Here is a 19,430-nt window from a genome sequence, read left to right as displayed (position 1 = left end):
TAAGTTGATTCAATTTTGTTATATTGTGATGGCTGCGCGGGACAAAATCAGAATGCGCATATTGTACATACATTAATTGTCAAATTGTTTTATGTCTGTTGTGTTGTAGGATGTTGGTCATTAAATAACTGTTTTTGTTGAGGTTGTAATGAGTTTGTGTATTACTGATATTACTTCCTTATACGAAGTAAAGGAAATATTGTGATCGCGAAAAATTTCGGTTTCCAGATTCTAGCGGAAATATCCATTTTGACCATTCCTGAATCCATTTTGACTAGTTTCGGCGTGACGTCTGTTCGTACGTACGTATTTATCTCGCATAACTCAAAAACGTTTAGCTGTAGGTTTGTTGAAATATTGGATTTAGGATTGTTGTAATCTAGTTGTGCACCTCCCCTTCTGATTGCAGACTGAACCAAAAGTGTCCTGAAAAGCCCAACTTCCAAAAAAAGTTTTTCTTAAGTGCAGTAATAAGCGCTCATTGAGTGCTTTTCAACGAAGTATCATAAGTGGTACTTATTTTCATTGGTTCCAGAGTTAGCCAAATAAAATTTTAATTAATGAAATATTTGGATCTTAAGGGAAGGCACGTTGGTTAGAATCAGACTTCATCTCTTTTTTTTAATTTAAATATATTGATCTATTAATAATTATTAACCTATCATTGTAAAAAAAAAGTACAATGAATAATGAATTATAATTTAATAACAAAAAAAAGTGTGTGTGTATATATATATATATATATATATGAAAAAAAATCATGTTTTTAATGAAATAAAATTTTATGTACTTTTCATTTAAAAAAAAAAGTGTAAATGAAATTTAATAAGCATACAAGGAAGTAATGTGTTGTTCACATCAATTTTTTTAATTAAAAATATTATTGGTATTTAACACATTTTGTTAATGTTACGTAAGTTAAAGAATCCTTTATACAGCCCATCAATTTTTTAAAAAATTATTTTAATTTTATGAAACTCTTTAGTTGATTTTTAAAAAAAATATATTTGTTGTTAAATAAATAGATTTATTTAATTTATTTTTTACCCTCATTTGCTATGGCACCTCATTCTCATTGTTGTTTAGATAATCAGCTTATTATTATTTTTTCTTTCTTCATGTTTTATTTATCTCTGATATTGTGTTTAATATTGCACAATCAATTTGTTTTTGTTTTATTTTTGGTTCAAAATCAATCCATTTGGTATATTTTAATAAAATAAAACTTTATTCATTATATTAATTAAAATATATTCAAAATAAATTCATGCTTCTAATAAAACTAAAAAAGCAAACCTTTTTCCCATATTAAAAAGATTATTATTGTTTTCCCTAATTGTACATTATTGTTTCCCTTTACACTTTCTTTGGCTTTGGGAAAATGAAGTCATTGTTAAACATTCTTAAGATTGTCCATTAAACAGAGTACTTTCTGAAAACATTATCCCAAAATTTCATTCTTTCTGTTAAAAATATTGCATCCACCAACTTTAAATTTTCTCCTATTTTTAAATGTCTCACTTTGTGTTTAGTTGCAGGTTCCCAGTAAACTTCTTTAGTGCTCTTTTCATTTGGCGAACTGAAAATAAGAAAAGATTATTTGGTTTTTGTAAATTTATTGGTGTTATATAGAGATTATAACATTAACAGATAACTTTGTATCGGGAAAGAAAGAGCAGCTTACAAGATTTGTTAAATTATCAATTTTTTAAATTGCTACATTAAATTTTTTTTAAACAAAAATTTACTAATAAAAATTCTGTACATTTGTAAAAAGTAGTCTCATATGATTCAGCAGTTTGGAATGATCATTTAAAAAAAAAAAAAAAAACAATGGAGTGAGTAGATAACGACTATTGCAAATCATGTAGTTTTTAAATTATAGATCACATCAGGAACTTAATCCATTTGATGTGTGTATGAGTCCAATGTATGATTGACTGATATATATAACAAATATATCAAACTACAGAAAGGATAGTCTTAAATGTTGTTGATGTTTATATAGAGAAATTTGGTGTTTTGATGAGAACCATCTGCTCTTTAAAGTAAAATTAATAAGTATGATGTTATATTTTGAAAAAAACTGAAATTATATTTATGTGTATATCTGGAACATATTTTGTAGAATTTAGTCATTAAGTGATGATTAAGTAGTCATTAAGGGAAAAATCTGTCAACTGACATCATGCAAATCAGAAAAGTGAAATCCATCACTCTATTTGTAAAATCTTTTAGGAGCAAATTAATTAACATGTGATTATCAGAGCACATTATCAGCAGTTTATATATTCTTTAGATAGTGAATTGTATGCTGATGATGTTCTTCAGATTGTGAATAAAATGACATATTGAGCTTTCTATCATATGAGGGAGAATCTTATCTTATTTCTAAAGTACAAGCATTAAATCTAATACTAAATTCAATGTGCTTATGTTTTGAACCTCATATCTAAAACTGCTTCTGTAAAGATAGACCAACTCTTTAAGGGAACCTGTTACTGGCCGTGCTTCCAGTGTTAAATGTCACAACTTACAGTATCCTCAAAAACTGTTAAAACTACAGAGGTGAAATTGTGAAAGCAGAATTATTGGTATATCTTAAATTAGTAAATCCAACTTGACTGATTTTTAATAAATCTTGAAGTAAAAAGAATGCATTTAAGACACTTACATTCAAGAGTTATTCACTTTTTTTGTGTTTACTTTTCAGTGAAATTGCAAATTCAACTAATTAAAAATTTGTTTTTCTCCAGAAGGCAAGTTTCTTTATCTCAGCAACCAGTTGAAGCAATGACTGAAATTAATTGTAGTTATTCTGCACAAATCTAGACTGTTGTGGAAATTAAATTTTGTAATTGAAAAACAATGTGGATGTAGCCGGAGTACTACATAAAGTTGTGGTGGAACTCAAAAGAGACTGTGGTACCTGCCTCTGTTGCAGCAAACAGTATGGATTTATTAGAAATGAGTAAGCTTCACTAAGCGTAAAGGGGATTAAGAATAGGAGGGCTGCCAGTTCAATGAAACTCAATAACAACTTATTATTTCTAACAACAAATTATTTAAGCATAGAGGATTACATTTAAAATAAAGACATCTATGCTTTTAAGACCTCTGAAACTTTGAAAATAGCCATTTCAGTTTCCTTAAGTAAAAATAAAAAAAGGAACTTGTAATAATTGCAGCAGAATATATAAACTAACACAAGTTACAAAATGTATAGTAGTATGGTTATTGAAATTCGAAAGGTTATATTGCTCATAGTTTAATATTGGACATGCAGAATTGTTTTAGACCAAACACTTCATGTATACATAATGTGTTTCCACTCCAGAAAATTACTGAGGAAAGATGTGAGTATGATTTGGAAACTCGCAGTCTTTGTCAATTGTGAGAAGTGTTCAACTATTTTCTAGGGTTAGCAGGTTTTAAAGTTTTAATGTTCCGGCTCATTAATCTAATTAGTTTAACTAGAGTCTTCATTATAATACTAAGATAGAAATAAAAAGTACAAGATAGTAGTCTCTTCCCTACATTATTACAAATAAACATAGCGAAAATAGTTCAGGAAAAATAAACCAGTGGAGAAATATTGCATGTACGAGCAATGTTTATAATATACTTTCTCTTTTAAAGAAATTACTTTGAGAAACCTTTTCTTTTTTTTAATCAAAATGTACATAAAAATTTGAGAAAAAAAGAAATGAAGTTGTGTATAATGTATCAAAGATTTTATATATTGTGATTTAGTGAAAGAATCTACTTGCACATAAACAACAAAGGTATTAATGGCAATTATAATGGCATTACATTCCTAAAATACATACAAAGAAACATGATAAAAAATTCAGAAACATTCAGAACAGAAACGTGAAATGAAATATAATAATTGCATGACAAAATTTCTGAGCAACCCCAAACTTATTTAAAAATTACCTTGCTTTTGCAAAACTTGTCCACATACTTGTCATACGGTGAACTGTTCGTATTTCATGACTGTTTACATCAAGTGTTGCTGTTTTATTTTGTGGAAAAATGTAACCAAGCTCATCTGCATGAGAAACACCTGTTGAAAGAATCCAAGAATATTATCATTTATTTTTAATCTATGTAAATATATTTATATCATTCATATGTGTATACAAATATATTGAAATCAATGTATTAATTATTCAGAAATAAAATATAGAAAAGATATTCTTATTTCTAAAATATTTTGTAGTTATTCTATATTAATTTATACGTAATCAAGCTAGTTTGGACTGGTTTGTCAATGCAAAAGATCATTTTGTCAATCAGTTGATTTTTTAATAGTTAGATTTAAAATAAATAAAACAACACATTTAAAAAGCAAAAACCACCTTAAGTTTTTCCGTTCTGTTAATTTTGAATTTTAAGTCAGCATCAAATTAAAAACAACTTCAATTTGATGGAGATTTAAAAACAAAAAGAATTGATTTAAAGAAAAATTGAACAAGTAATTTTTCAAATTTTAGTGTTTTTTGTTTAAACAATTTTATTTATGAAGCAGTTTATGGTAAGAACTGTAGTTATTGACATTTTGAACAATAGAATGTTTAGGACAGCATGGCAGTTACCCAGCCAAAAGTTAAAGCTTTCTGGAATTCAGAAATATTAAATTTTTTTACCCTAAGTTTATTAATTAACTTTCTTGGAATTTCATACAAAAATATTTGAAAGATTAGAATGATATCAGGTTGTCAAGTGATCCAGCAGGTTCCTGTTAAATTACTGTATTTCTCTAATTAAAATAATGAATAATTTGTGAATTGAAATAATTATGTAGCTCATAAATATAAGAAATGCTTTGTTTTTGAGTTTCAGCTGGACAAACATTATTCTCATATTTTGGGCTTAGATTAATAAATTCCATCATGTAATGAGACTGCCATAATACAGAGTGATTTTTTAGTCCTGTAATTTAAGAAAGGGAAATTTAGGTGGAATAAAAAATGTATTTGTTACTTATAAAAGAGATTTAATAAAAAGCTATTACTTATATAATTGTTAAAGAATATGCTCAGAATGCCCACCCCTTACGGTTATACACGCACGGACTCTTTTCAGCATATTAGCAGAAACCTTTTTAAGAGTTGCATTGGAAATATTCATGATTAAGTCTGTAATATTGACTTTTAAGTTCCAATAGTGTGAGGTTTGTTTTTGAAGGCCTCGGACTTAATATAGCCCCACAAAAAGTAGTCAGGAGATGTGAGGTCTGGGGACCTTAGAGGCTATAAGCCCTTGCTTATTTTTCAATCATCAAAGAACTCTTGCAGAAAATCCATGGTTTCTCGAGACGTGTGGCATTTAGCGCCGTCTTGCTGAAACCAGTAATACCGTTCTTGAGGTTCCAGGAGGAAGCCTAGAAAGCCTCCAAAAACTTGACATTTTTTCTGGCGGAGGAACACCAGCAAATTTAATTTGAAATGATTCTTTTACACTCGCGTACGATTTCGTAACAAAATATTGTTCAAGAATGAAAACTCATTGTAAAAGACATTCTGTTCGTAACACGACCGGAAACAGCACAAAGGTTTATACAGCTCAAGGAGAATCAACTCACACTGGCGTATCTGTACCGGTTGAGTAGTGCTACCAACTTCGTGTCACAAAACAAAATTTCACTTTCTTAGAAAAAAATTACCAGACATTAACAACTGGGTAACAGGACTAAAAAATCACTCTGTATTTCCTGCATTTTTGATTATTAAAAATTGTTTTTTTTCACATATAATCTAAAATTACCATTATAATTTATAGATAATCTGTTATTTATTTATTTTTTTGTGTAACTTTATACATGTGAAGCGGTGCATTTACAGCAGTATAATACAGTTAAAATTATTTTACCATTAGGAAGTGTCCACTTAGTCAGCTTCTTAATTAGCTGCTTAAAACCATTTAATTTTCCATCAAAAGTAAACTCATAAATATATGTTTTTGAATCAGAATGTATTAAAAAATGATTTATTGTTTTGTTTATACCAATATTAAATGCAATGTCACCACATATCTAGACAGAAAAAAAAATTATATTAATTTTAACACATCATTAACAGTTCAGAACAAAAGATTGATTGATTGTAAATGAGGTTTGCCAAAAGATTTTGGTTACTAGCATTTTAAAAAATAGAGAAAAATCTAATTGTTTTTATTATTATATGTGTTTTTTATAAAATTTTTTTCCAAAAAAAAGTTAAGATGGATAATATTTATAAACTCAATGATTTGTAAACTTAATTGATTAGTAGTGTGACATTGTTATTTTATTTATTTTTTTTTTGAATCCCTTTGCTTTCATTAACTGTAAAGATATGGCAAAGTTAATATATGAGGGAGGAATTTGCTGGTTGAAAATTAAAAATTAAATGAAATTAAAAATTACAAATGAGGATTTTCCTAAATCATGTATTATTAGATTTGTTATTTTAATTAAACTGCAGTAATAATTCTAAAATTTAAATGTGACTGAAGTCTGTCATCTGTAGCATTTATCTTTTCTCTCAATCTGTTTGGTGCCATAACTGCAACAGTTGCGGGTGATCTGACATGGAACACAAATCGCTAAAAAAATAAAACCATTACAATGTTTTTTTAGTGATCCTCTATTATCTATAATGTAAGAAAGTATAGTAAAAGAATACCATGCCCATGCCAGCCAGACTTATTATTGACTATAAAGAACATGACAAACCATAACTATCTTTTCAAGCATCATACTTCTCACAAATAATCTTCATCATAAATAATAAATTTCAAGTTGGTCAACTTGTACATTATTTACCAGAGATTGGAAGAACTGGAAAAGCCATGATGAAATTTCTTTTGCTACAAATCTTAAAAAATATTTTATGAAAAACATCTGCTCAGTCTTATTTTAAATTAATCCCAGGATATGTTTACTACATTCTGAAATCATTGGCGTTGAAAGCATCCAAATCTGTTTTTGATTAGTTTGTAATATGTTTTGATGTGAAATCACATTTTTCAAAATGTTTTATCTGGATCATGAAGGTAGGTGATAATCTCCACAGAGTGAAGATAATCATTCTCACAATGTTTATTGTAATTACTTAAATCCTTATAATAAATAATTAAATATACCCTGTAAAAATCTGTGAGAAAGTATTTGAAATAGTCTTTATATAGATTAATGTTTTTTGTGTACTATGAATGACAATTTCAACTTAAAATGTTGTAAAAAATTTCCCTTAAGTTACAAATCAGTGTTTTGTTTGAAAAGCTGATGTAATTTTCAAATAGATATGTTCCATATTCCATATTCATAGTGGAATGGATAACAATTTTAAAAATGGATGAGACAGCACAAAACAATAGATAGGCCGTCAATCAAGGGATATGACCACTCAATATGACCAAAATCAAGGGATATGACCACAATCTTATATCAGGTTTAAGAAGGAAATTGAGGAGTTGATTGGCTTTTCATATATTATATATTCTTAATAAAGTATAAAGTGTATTCAGTGTATCACTGAATACACTGTTGCTCTTCATTATGCCAAGCTTCCGAAAATGTCAATGAAATTCACCTCCACAGCAACACTTTTACTTAGTTAATACAAGGACTGGGTATATGATGAAAACCTACTCTAGAGAAGGTAAATCTGACTAATGATTTTAAATTCCTTATGTGCTTCATTTATATCAATTTTATAAGAAATATTGGAAAGAAAACAAAAGTAATTTTTTTTCTGTGGGAAATCAGGCATTATATTATACACTGTCACCATTTGACTGAAACATTTCCTCTTAGTCTAAGATCCTTAGACTAAGGATCCATTAGCCTTAGTCTAAGGCTGATTTCTGCAGGTATCTGTTTTTTTAATGAAACTCCATTTAAATGAGCGATTACTGATAATTTAATACATTACTATCGGGTTGCCCAGCAAAAATTAGCGGTAATAACCTTTAATTACATATATGATAATTAATTTATTTTAACGAATTGCAATTATATTTTTTTAAGCGAATTAAATATCATTTGAAAGAAAATGATGTGAAGAATTTAAAAAAAAATAATGGTTGCCAGCTTTCAGTCAGCTGCAACCTTCAAGTTGCCAGGTGTAAACAGTTATGTTATTGTTAATTATTTGTGCTCAAGGTGTTTTTCAAAAAAAAAAAAATTACTAAATTGAAGTTTAATTTTTTCTGCACACAATATAATGCATGGCTGGCTGTACAAAAAATGGCCACAAGTAGTGGTTGCCATTATTTGAATTACTTTCAGTCTGGATGAGTGTGAACGATAGAGAAGGAATGCACGCGGTGCTTCATGATGTAAACAAGGACACAATTTGGTATAGTTAAAGTAATAATGTTTTTTAATTTTTTATCTGTGAAACGATTTTTAAGTATAAAGAATATGTTTCAAAGTGACTGTTCTTGATTTGGGGCCCCTCTTTGTAACTCACCACCTTTTTCCATCTTCTCAATAAAAAGTGGTCTGCGCCTCCACCTGGTGTGGCTAGATACCTGGATAAGTAAGGTGAACTTTTCTTTGGGAACTAAAACAAATCCCTCCATAACAACTATAGTTGTAACTAGGGAGTAATCCCAAGGTTGACAACCTATGACAGTCAAATATGGAAAGTCTTTTAAGATAAAATCCATTGTCAAGCAAAGACTGCACTCGGATTCACTGAGCAGTAACCTAATTGATACGGATGAGTCGGAGCAAATGAACAAAAAAATTGAAATCATGACAAATAAACTACCTAGCAACCCACACGTTAATTCTTTAATAAAAGTTGGAAAACTCAAAACACTTATAGATACGAGGTGTGTGAGAAAAGTGATGAGACTAACTTTTTACTTACCAAAGTTTTTATTTTTTTCAAACAACAATATTATCTCCTTCAAAGTAGTTCCCTTGGGCAGCTATACACCGGCGGAGTCGTTCCCACTTCTGGTTGCAGCGCTGGAAGGCTTCAACTGGTACGGCTTTTAACTGGTCGGTCACAGTCTTTTGAATGTTCTCCAGAGTTCCAAAATGACGTCCTTTTAAGACATGTTTCAATTTCGGGAAAAGGAAATATTCACAAGGACTAAAATCAGGTGAATAAGGGGGTTAAGGAACCGTAGGAATGCGTTTTGAGGTCAAAAGTTCCGTGATGAAAATGGCCGTGTGCCAGGGGCATTGTCATGATGAAGCATCCACTTGTCTGCAATGTTTGGTCCCACGCGAATGACTCTTTTCCTGAGCCTTTCAAGGACACCTTTGTAAACACTTGGTTGACAGTCTGTTCTGGAGGAAAAAATTCTTTATGCACGATACCTGTACTGTCAAAAAAGAAAATCAGCATGATTTTTCGGCACCAATTTCGCATGTCCAAATCGTCTGTCAAAATTTTATGTATGGTGAAAGTATTTAAATTTAACTGTTCTGTTCACTCATCATCCTTATTGTTAAACTACGGTCTGTCTGATCTCACAAGAACCCTCACAAGCTCAACGTTTTCGTCAGATTTTGAAGTTGAAGGTCTGCCTGAGCGAGGTTGATCTTCAACGTGTTCTCAGATTTCCAAAAATGATTTGTGGCAGAGGAAAACTTGTCCTCTTGATAAACAATGTTCCCCATAGGCCTGTTTCAACTTTTCAAAGGTCACACTCGCGGATTCCCCAAGTTTAACACAAAACTTTGCACAACATTGCTCTAAATTCCGATGCTCCATTTTCATAACACACAACTTCACTGATGGCGCTGTCAAAAATAACGTGTTGGCTGAACGGAGTTGGAACTCGTAGGAGCATTTGGAAGGGGATGAACAAACCAGTCTAGCACAGACCGGTAGATACAGCGTTGCCAGATCACTCGCAGTGTTACCAATCTCATTACTTTTCTCACACACCTCGTGCATTAACAAAACACAAAATATTGATAGCAGGACTACAAGAAATGATAAACACTTCCCCAGAACTATTGGAATCACAAGGATTCAAAATATATAATGGATTTATGGGTAAGAAAGTCATGAAAAACAGCTCTACCTTTGGGACCGGATTCATAGTAAGCACCAAAATCCTAAACTCTTCAACTTCAAAGCAATATCCCCCAGAATAGCCACACTCACAGTAAAAACATCTAACAAAATATACACAATAATAAACAGACATGCACCTACTAACGACAAAAACAACAAAGTAAAATCACAACAAGAAGTGAACGAATTTTGGGAACTACTAGGCCAAACAACTACCAACATCAAAAACAAACGCATCAAGATACTGATAGGAGATTTCAATGCCCAACTAGGCAGAGAAAAGAAATACAGAGTTGTGGTAGGAGAACATACAGCACATAAATGTAAAAACAGAAATGGAAGGAAATTAATAGAATATTGCAGAAACCACGGAATGATATCTAAATCTACATACTTCTTACGAAAAACCTGTAAACTCAAAACCTGGAAATACCCTGACTGGAAGAAAGGAGAATGGCAACTAGACCATGTATGCATGGACAAGAGCTTCCATAAACAAACACAGAACGTCAGACTGCTAAAAGGCTAAGACACAGGATCAGGTCACTACGTGGTCGAAATAAAAATGATTTTCTTCCTACAAAAGAAAATACCAAAAACTACTAAGAACAAAAATAAATACAATACAGACAATCTAATAAATAACTAAAACTAATAAGAAGCAACCAAAAGTATTAATGAAAAAGAATTAAGTAAACTCACAACAAAATTAAAAGATTCAGCAAAACACATTGCTCCAATCCAACTAAGAGCCAAGCACTAATGATGGAATAAAGATTGTGACATTGCAGTAGAGAACAAGCACCAAAGTTGGATCAAACACCAATGTGATCAATCAGAGGAGTCTCACTTGCATCTAACAAAACAAAGAAAAGAAACCCACAAAACAATAAAATACACCAAAAGACAATTCCAAAAAGACCTACTAAAACAAATTGAAACTGAAAGCGATAAAAATAATTAAAGGGAATACTATAGAATGTTTAAAACACAAGTACAAAAATATGAACCACCAACTCTAATCCTAAAAGATGAAGATGGTAAGCTCTCACACAATAATAAATAAAACGCAGAAATATTAGTTAAATCGTTCAAAAAACTACTAAATTGTGAAGAACCCACAGAACTCTTTCAAATTGACACAAACACTCTTATCAAATAAAACCAAAACCAAATAAACCCGCCTACACTAAAAGAACTAACCCAGTCATTAAAAGAAATGAAAAATCACAAAGCAAGCGGGGAAGACCAGACAGTGATAGAACTTTGGAAATACTTTTCCAAGGAGACTAAACAGTCACTTTTAGAAAATCTCCAAAAAAATCTGGAAAGAAGAAACATTACCTAAACACTGGACTACTGCACTCATACACCTACTACACAAGAAAGGGGACAAATCCAATCCTGAAAACTACAGAGGAATTTTACTATTAGATTGCACATATAAAATACTCTCAAGAATAATACTGAATAAAATAAAAGATCAACTCTAAAATGGACTGGGAGAATATCAGGGGTGGATTTAGACCATGGAGAAGCTGTCCTAAGCAAATAATCACTCTCAAATTAGTAATGGACATACACAAAGTAAAACGAAGACAACTAGTAATATCACTCATAGATTTCAAAAAAGCCTACGACAGTATTCATAGACCATCAATGCTGAAAATACTAAGAAACCTAGGATTGCACCCGAAACTAGTAAAAATGACAGAACTAACATTAACTGACACATACTCCAAAATAAAATTCAGTGGAGAAATATCAGAACCATTCCTAATCAAAACAGGTTTAAGACAAGGAGATGGACTATTGCCGGTGCTCTTTAACTGCGCCCTAGAATATGTAATGAGAGAATGGTATAAAAAAGACCCACTACATGTAACAATTGAAGCCAGGAAACATGTAAACCATATCAAAGTAGACTGTCTAGGATTTGCAGATGACCTAGCATTTCTCGCCAATAACATTGCAGAAGCTAGAATCCAAGTAACTTCATTGGAAGAACTAGCAGGGAAAATATGCCTAAGAATATCATATGAAAAGACTAGAATAGTGGCCATGGATCCCCTGCTACTGAACCACTGCTATTGAACGGACATAAAGTCGAGCTAGTTGAACGATTTAAATATTTAGGAGAAAATATCACACATGACCTCAAAGAAAAAATAAACTTAAGAAAGACCACAAAAGCTCAATTATGCACAAACTACCACCAAAACAATATATAATATAAGATGCATCTCAATAAATACCAAACTCAGACATTACAAAACTGTAATCAGACCTACAATATCATATGGAAGCGAAACACTCTTTAAACTAAAATCCAACATTTCCTACTCAGCAGATTTACAAAGAATAGAAAGACAAATTCTAAGAACATGCATAAATAAAAGATGTCTGATGGGGGAGAGTGGAGACTCATACCAAACCAAGAGGTACATAAAGAGACATAGAACCAGCTCTAGACTACTTTAGATAGAAAAGAATTTCCTTCTTTGGACACATAATAAGAATAGACCTGTACAGGCTCGTCAGAAAACTGGTTAAGAAATACTGGAAACTGTCCAAAATACCGACCTGGATATCCAAAATTAAACAAGATATGCAAGCACTAAAAATCACAGTAGAAGGTTTACGAAACAAAACTGACAATATAAAAATACCAAAAGAAGCAAACTCCAGATTTAAAATTAAAGAAAAGAAAACAACAATAAGAGTTCATTCAGGAGAACTCAAAAAAGCAAGATCTGATCAAATGAAGTATTGGGAAGCAATCAAGAAAAAAAGTAGATAAAAAGAAATGACCAACCAGAGTTGACTAAAGTGGTCCACTGACCTCAAAATCCTAAAAAAAAGGATATGTTTCCTGTATAAGGAGAAAGGAATCTTAAAAACATAAAACATGTATTTCATACTAATGACATTCGAAAAGCAAAATAAACATTGATATATACTTATAACAATGTTTATGTTATGTTATATATAATGTTAATGTTTATGTTATGTTATATACTTATAACAGTCACGCTGTGTTCTTGTTTACAAAATGAAGCACCATGCGCATTCCTTCTCTCTCATTCACGCTCATCCAGACAAAGTAATTAGTTCAAATAATAACAACCACTACTTGTGGCGATTTTTTTATTGCCAGCATGTGTTATCATGTACAGAAAAAATTAACCTTCAATTTAGTATATAAATTTTTCAAAAACGGATGAACATAAATAATTAACAATAACATACCTGTTTACACCTGGCAACTTAGGAGGTTGCGGCTGACTGAGAGCTGGCAATAATTTTTTTTTCATTCTTAACATCATTTTCTTTCAAATGACGTTTAATTCACTTTAAAAAAAAATATAGTTGTAATCCATTAAAATAAATTAATTACCATATATGTAATTAAAGGTTATTACCGCTAATTTTTGCGGGGCAACCCGATAGTAATGTATTAAATTATCATTAATCACTCATTTAAATTGAGTTTCATTAAAAAAACAGATACCTGCAGAAATCAACTACAGGATCTTGTAATATCTGTTGAGTGTGATTAAAACATTAAGTAAACACAAAAATTATTTCATTTAATAGAATATTACAATAAAAAGACATCCTTCTACTAGGCCTGTATACCTCTAGGTAATAAATAATACACAGAATGTTGGTTTCACAAATAAATTAATTCTGAATTAAGTGTTAGCATTCATTGATCCAAATTTTATATGTATCACACTAGTAGTGAATTTATATTTAAGATGTTACTTATGGATTATTATTTTTGACCATATGAAAAGAATTATGTAAGACATAACTTATAAACCTCTTGCACAGAATTAGCATATCAATGATAGTAAAAGTTCTTGTCTTGCGTAGGTCCATCTTTTTTAACTTTCACTTACTTTTTAATACTTAAAAACAAATAAACAATAATAATGAAAATATGTAACTGTAACTAATAACTAAAATATCTTCAGTTTAGTTTGTGAGACAATAGATATATGAGAAGCAGTGATAGTAATTTAAGAGAAAATTAGGTACCAGTATCTAAAGTTTTTAGATTTACTTTTTTAAAAGTCTACATTTGGCTGGGTTGACGGATTTTTTAATTATAACATAAGCATTATTGTTACTTGAGATACTGGTACTTGATCGCTTTATCATTTTCTTCTGATGACATTCTTAGTTTCTGATACAATATCTAATAACTTATTAAATTTTCTTCAAGGTTGATAATCCTGTAAATTTTGACATAATTGTTAATATTGTCATTTAATATTTATGTAAGTGATATTGCAGTAGTTTTTTTAAATTTCTCTAATACTCAATTTCAGATAAAAGATTTAAAATGGAAGTGATTCTGTAAGATCACATAAAATGCAGTATTATAAATGAATTTAAAGAAAACAAAAGTTTAAGTATTTATTTCCTACGGTGTTCTTCTTTTATTCAACATTCCTGTAATTAGGTATTTTTACTTTTGTTTTATATATTGTTGGTTTGGAACTTACAGATTTTATTCCATAAAAAAAAATATTAAAAGAACTATATTCCATTAAACATAGCCGACTGGCTATTTCTATAATGTTATGTCACAAACTTTAAAAATTAAAAAAAAAGAGTAAAACTTACATCAGTATATTCATCAAGGTGATTTACATCAACTGGATTATTATGGAAAAAATAAGTTTTAATTTCTTTTGCCAATTCTTCATATTCTTTGCTACCTTTTACTAAATGTAACTGTTCAGGAATAAATTGCTCGTAAGTCTTCTTTGTTGTAAATGAATCTGAAATAAATAAGATAATTTTAATACAAATACATTAAATTAATTATTTTTTATTTACAAAATAGTCATTCTCTACAAAATGTCTTCCTTGTCACTTACCATCTTCCTTAATCTTGGTCCCTTCCCTTTCATGGTTTAGATTCTTTAGATCAGGGTCATATTTCTGATGGGGTTGTCTAGAAATGGTCAAACCAGGACCAAAAACAGACAAATAGGTCAACAAATAGATTTAATAAGGTCAACTGGTAGGGCCATTCAGAACCTTTGTATCTGTTTGATGCCTGCATAATAAATTTAGTTGGCTGTGATGATTGTAGGGTGTTACTGAGTCTCTTAATTCCTAATGTTCAGCATTAAAATTAATATCCGCAATACATCAAAGATATTTCCCAACAGTTACTAGTGTAGAGAGAAAAAATGCAACTGGTGTAATTCAGCGAAACAGGATGAGAATGAGCATGTTAGGAACATCCTAAAAGGTAACCAAAAGATGGATTGAGGGAATTTTCACTAAAAACTGGAGCCTTTCCTGCACTCTCTTTTAGTAAAGTTGTAGACAATTAGTCCATCCCCTCATTTTTGTAAGATAGCACTGATGTAGTTCTATATAAGCACTAACCATTAAAATATATCAAAATCAACTATCTCTATAAAATGTTTAGGACAAATATGAGGATTTTAATTATTTTTACATGAAAACTCATCAAAATTCATGAAATACTGTATTAATGAAATATAGTATATTTAAAAAGTAACTATACACTTTCATGCACTAGTAAACAACACCTTTCTTTTTTCTGTTTAGCCTCTGAGAATTACCATTCAGGTATTACTTCAGGGGATGAATGAGGATATGTATGAGTGTAAATGAAATCTAGTCTTGTACAGTCTCAGTTCGACCACTCCTGAGATGTGTGGTTAATTGAAACCCAACCACCAAAGAACACCAGTATCCACGATCTAATATTCAAATCCAAATAAAAGTAACTGCCTTTACTAAGTAAACAACACCTAACACAAACTTACCATACTGTAATTGTTGGAAATAGTCCCTGTGAATATCCAGACAAATTTTCATGTGTTTCTCTTCTTGTTCTCAAAGATTCTCACAAGTCATTCAAGTGAAAAATACTTGCATAAATTACAAAAAGCATTTTGAAGTTCCTGGAAGCTGTAGGATTTTCCTCTAACCTTTTGCATAACCCCAGAAATAAATATCTGATGGGCTTAAGTCTGGAGAACAAGGTGATCACAAGCCCTTTGAAATGATTTGATCTCTGAAAACACCTTGCAATAACTTTGTCTACTGGCTGTACATGCAGTCTATCTCTGGTCACTTTTCACGAGCAAAGATTTGTGTTGTATAAAGTCTTTTTCAGTGCTATTTTTGGGCTGGTGGTTGAGTGTGTACCTTCTCCAGTTTCACAATCTTGCTGTCTGAGAACTGTTACAATGATTTTGCGCCCTTATTGTAAAGATGATTCATACCCTTTTCACGGGGATTCAGAGAATTTGGCCCACGATTTGTTCAAGCACTCGCCTCATCGCAGCGAAAAGAATGGTAACGTCTCCTGGTCGTAAGTCCCTATTATGAGCAAAGGGGCCTTTACCCTTAGTCCTACTACCGCTCTTTTAGAGCAGGGACTCTTAATCTGCAACTGTGTGTTGATCTTTGATTTCACACATTTGATTCGGTAGCAGTGAAGAGGTGCAAAGAGTGACAGGAAAATACAGAAGGTCTCCAGCTGCCCGTGGCTCACTGCAGGTAGTCGTCACACTCGTGGGCTTGTGCCCAATATATCTCGATAGAAAGAATACAGCGAGCACTTTGTTCGTATACTGTTAGGTCAGGGAATCTCCGACCATGACTGACTTTAGAGAGATAGATAAGAAGCCTAGCTGGTGGAAGGGGCCGGAGGAGCTTTTCCTTCAACCTCCTGAAATACAGGTTCTGACAATGATAGTTCAGAAGTGGACATAGGGGTGACCACCTGGGAGGGTATGAACCCACTCATTGAAGAGTATTCTCATGCCGGGGGCAGGCCTGGCAGCTCTGCCCACGATGTTTTGGCAGAACTAGAGGGCTTGTTCTATCTAGCAAACTCGAAGTGTGACAGTGCAGCTACCAAGAGCAGATTATTGCCTCGTCCCGAATTCTTCCAAGCGGCTTTCACAGCTCTCATTGAGGGTTTTGAAAATCTTGGCTCGAAGCCTAAGGAAATAACTGCAGTCCATAAACTGGCCTCGGCCCCAATGCAGCCGCGTAGGTATGCTGAGGTGGATATGGGCGGACGTGAAACCAGCCAGTCCAAGAAATTGAGGTTGCGCTTGTCAGCAGATCGAAGGGCTCGACGGTGTCCAGCAGTCAGCTGAAGAAAGGCCTCCACTTACGTCGGTATTGTTAACGGACGAAGGACCTTTTCAGGTACAAATATTAACATCACCATTGGTAGCGACATTCCTGGCAGGATCCTTGACTGGTCTGTAGTCGACAACTGTTCTAGCGATCATCGGTTGATACTATTTGAAATAGCGGATAAGATGTGTGATGGCCATGAGGGACACTTTCCTGTTTACTGGGGGCGCTTCCTGCATAGGAAGGCGGACTGGCCGAAATTCTCCTCATTGTTGGATTCCAGACTGGAGATTTTTTCTCGACAGCTTGACGGCCTGCCATTAGATATCCCGGCAGAAAATTTTACTTCTGCGGTGGTGGCGGCGGCAGCTGAAGCCGCCATTCTTAGAGGCACTGGCCGGAACGTATATCTGGTTGGTAGTTTCAGAATTTGTCAGCAATGAAGCACAGTCTGTGAATCGACTCAAAAGGGCAGCGCAATGAGAAGATGATCCCGATCGGCGTGCGGCTCTAACTGCGGATTACCGCAGAAGGAGGGCTAGGTACTTTCATAACATTAGGTCCTTCAAGCGTAATTCCAGGCACTCCTTCGTTCAGGAACATGGGAATAGAAACCCTTGGAGCGTTGTTTATAGAGCCCTTGGGGCGTTGTATATAGGGCCCTTCGGCATAAGCGCAGGAAAGCTGTCCTTTTGTCAGCTTTGTCGACCCATGAGGGTGTGGTAATTGATAAAGACCGTATCCTTAATATTTTAATGAATGATTTGCTCCCGGATGACAGTATGATGGGTGAGGTTTCATACCACTGGCGTGTCAGACGGGAAGTCGCGATTTTCGTGACCGACTTACAATCTTCTGAGATCACCGAGGAGGAGGTACACCAGGTGATCTGTAGCATGGCACGGCACAAGGCCCTCGGATATGATTGTATCATAGTGGAGCTCCTCGTCCAAACGCTTCCAGTAGTTCTTGGTCCTCTAACTAGAATTTATAATAGATTGTTCTTCGCCAGCCCCTTTCCGGCGTGCTAGAAGCGTGGTGAGTTGGTATTGTTGTTCAAAGGTGATGACAAAGATCCTACTGTTAGTTCTTCTTACCATCCATTAACGATCTTGCCTGTGATTGATAAGGTTTTTGAGAAGGTCCTATATTTGCGTATTAATGTTAGATTGATCACAAATCATTTGCTAATGGATAACCAGTATGATTTCCAACCGGGCAAGAGCACTGAGGATGCCATACTAAAGGTGATGGATATAGCTTCCTTTAGTCCATGTAAATATGTATTAGGGATTTTTCAGGACATATCCGGAACATTTAACAACTTATGGAAGCCTTCTGTCTGTTTCAGATGTAGAAGCATAAGTGAACACGAAATGAATTGGAAGTGCTCTCAAGTTATTTCAGCTATCGAATCTTTTCCCTGCGTGGTGGCGGCTCGGAGGTTCGTAAGACCTAACTAAAGGATGGCCTCAGGGCATGGTTCTGAGTCCCCTTCTTTGGATCATAGAATTCGATTCCATGTTGCGGTTGAGATTGCCATGTGGTTGTCGTATCGTCGCTTTTGTTGATGACGCGCTGGTACTGATTGAAGGGGATTCGCGTAACGAGGTAGAGTTCCGAGTTGCTCATGCTTGTGAGACACTCCGACTGTGAAGTCTCCAACATAAAATTATTTTTCAGGCCAGAGAAAACCACAATGATGTTGCTTAAGGGCCGATTGGCTGCTTCCCGACGAATCCGGGTTTGGTTGGTTGGTCTTCTCCCCATTCGGTACGTTACGGCTCAGTAGTACCTGGGTGTTATCCTTGATGAGAATTTTCGGTTCAAGGAACATCTACAATATGTAACAACAAGGGCCGCTGATGTTTTATCTTTTATCCGTAGTCATTCATCCCGATTGGAGTTTGAATTACCGAACCACGCGTATCCTTTACAAAAGTGTCAGTGAGGCTATTATTTTTTTGCTGCACCTGTCTGGGCTTACCGCATCGCTTTAAGATGTTACGCGGACATTTTGCTGCGGGCCCAGCGATTCCTTTTGCTAGCTGTTATAGGCGGTTATAGAACAGTCTCGCGGGAGGCAGTCTTTGTTATAGCCGGAGTCAAACCAATAGATATCTCATGTACATATTATCTACTCAACTTGTCAGAAAAGCTGTCTCAAAATTCCTATTTCAAAAACAATTAAAATCTCTAAATAATAAGAGTTAAATGTATTCTTCTTTAACACTTACTTTTTCAGTTAAA

At 33.1% G+C, this 19,430-nt stretch overlaps 1 protein-coding gene across 1 annotated transcript in view; it reads right to left on the bottom strand.

Annotated features, from left to right (window-relative positions):
* Window positions 1-904: 904 nt before the first annotated feature.
* The window catches only part of LOC142319114 (juvenile hormone esterase-like), a 48,770-nt gene continuing 30,244 nt past the window's right edge, over window positions 905-19,430 (bottom strand). The window contains exons 8-11 of the mRNA XM_075356035.1: window positions 14,667-14,824; window positions 5,878-6,040; window positions 3,940-4,069; window positions 905-1,579 (exon numbers count right to left, since the gene is read on the bottom strand). Of these exons, the coding sequence (XP_075212150.1) occupies window positions 1,417-1,579; window positions 3,940-4,069; window positions 5,878-6,040; window positions 14,667-14,824 (614 nt within the window). The 3' untranslated portion in view covers window positions 905-1,416. The remainder of the gene's footprint in view (window positions 1,580-3,939; window positions 4,070-5,877; window positions 6,041-14,666; window positions 14,825-19,430) is intronic.

This window comes from Lycorma delicatula, chromosome 2 (assembly GCF_047948215.1).
Source record: "Lycorma delicatula isolate Av1 chromosome 2, ASM4794821v1, whole genome shotgun sequence".
Classification (NCBI taxonomy): Eukaryota; Metazoa; Arthropoda; class Insecta; order Hemiptera; family Fulgoridae; genus Lycorma; species Lycorma delicatula.
The sequence above is the reverse complement of the archived record's forward strand: the minus strand, read 5'-3'. Positions and strand labels throughout refer to the sequence as shown.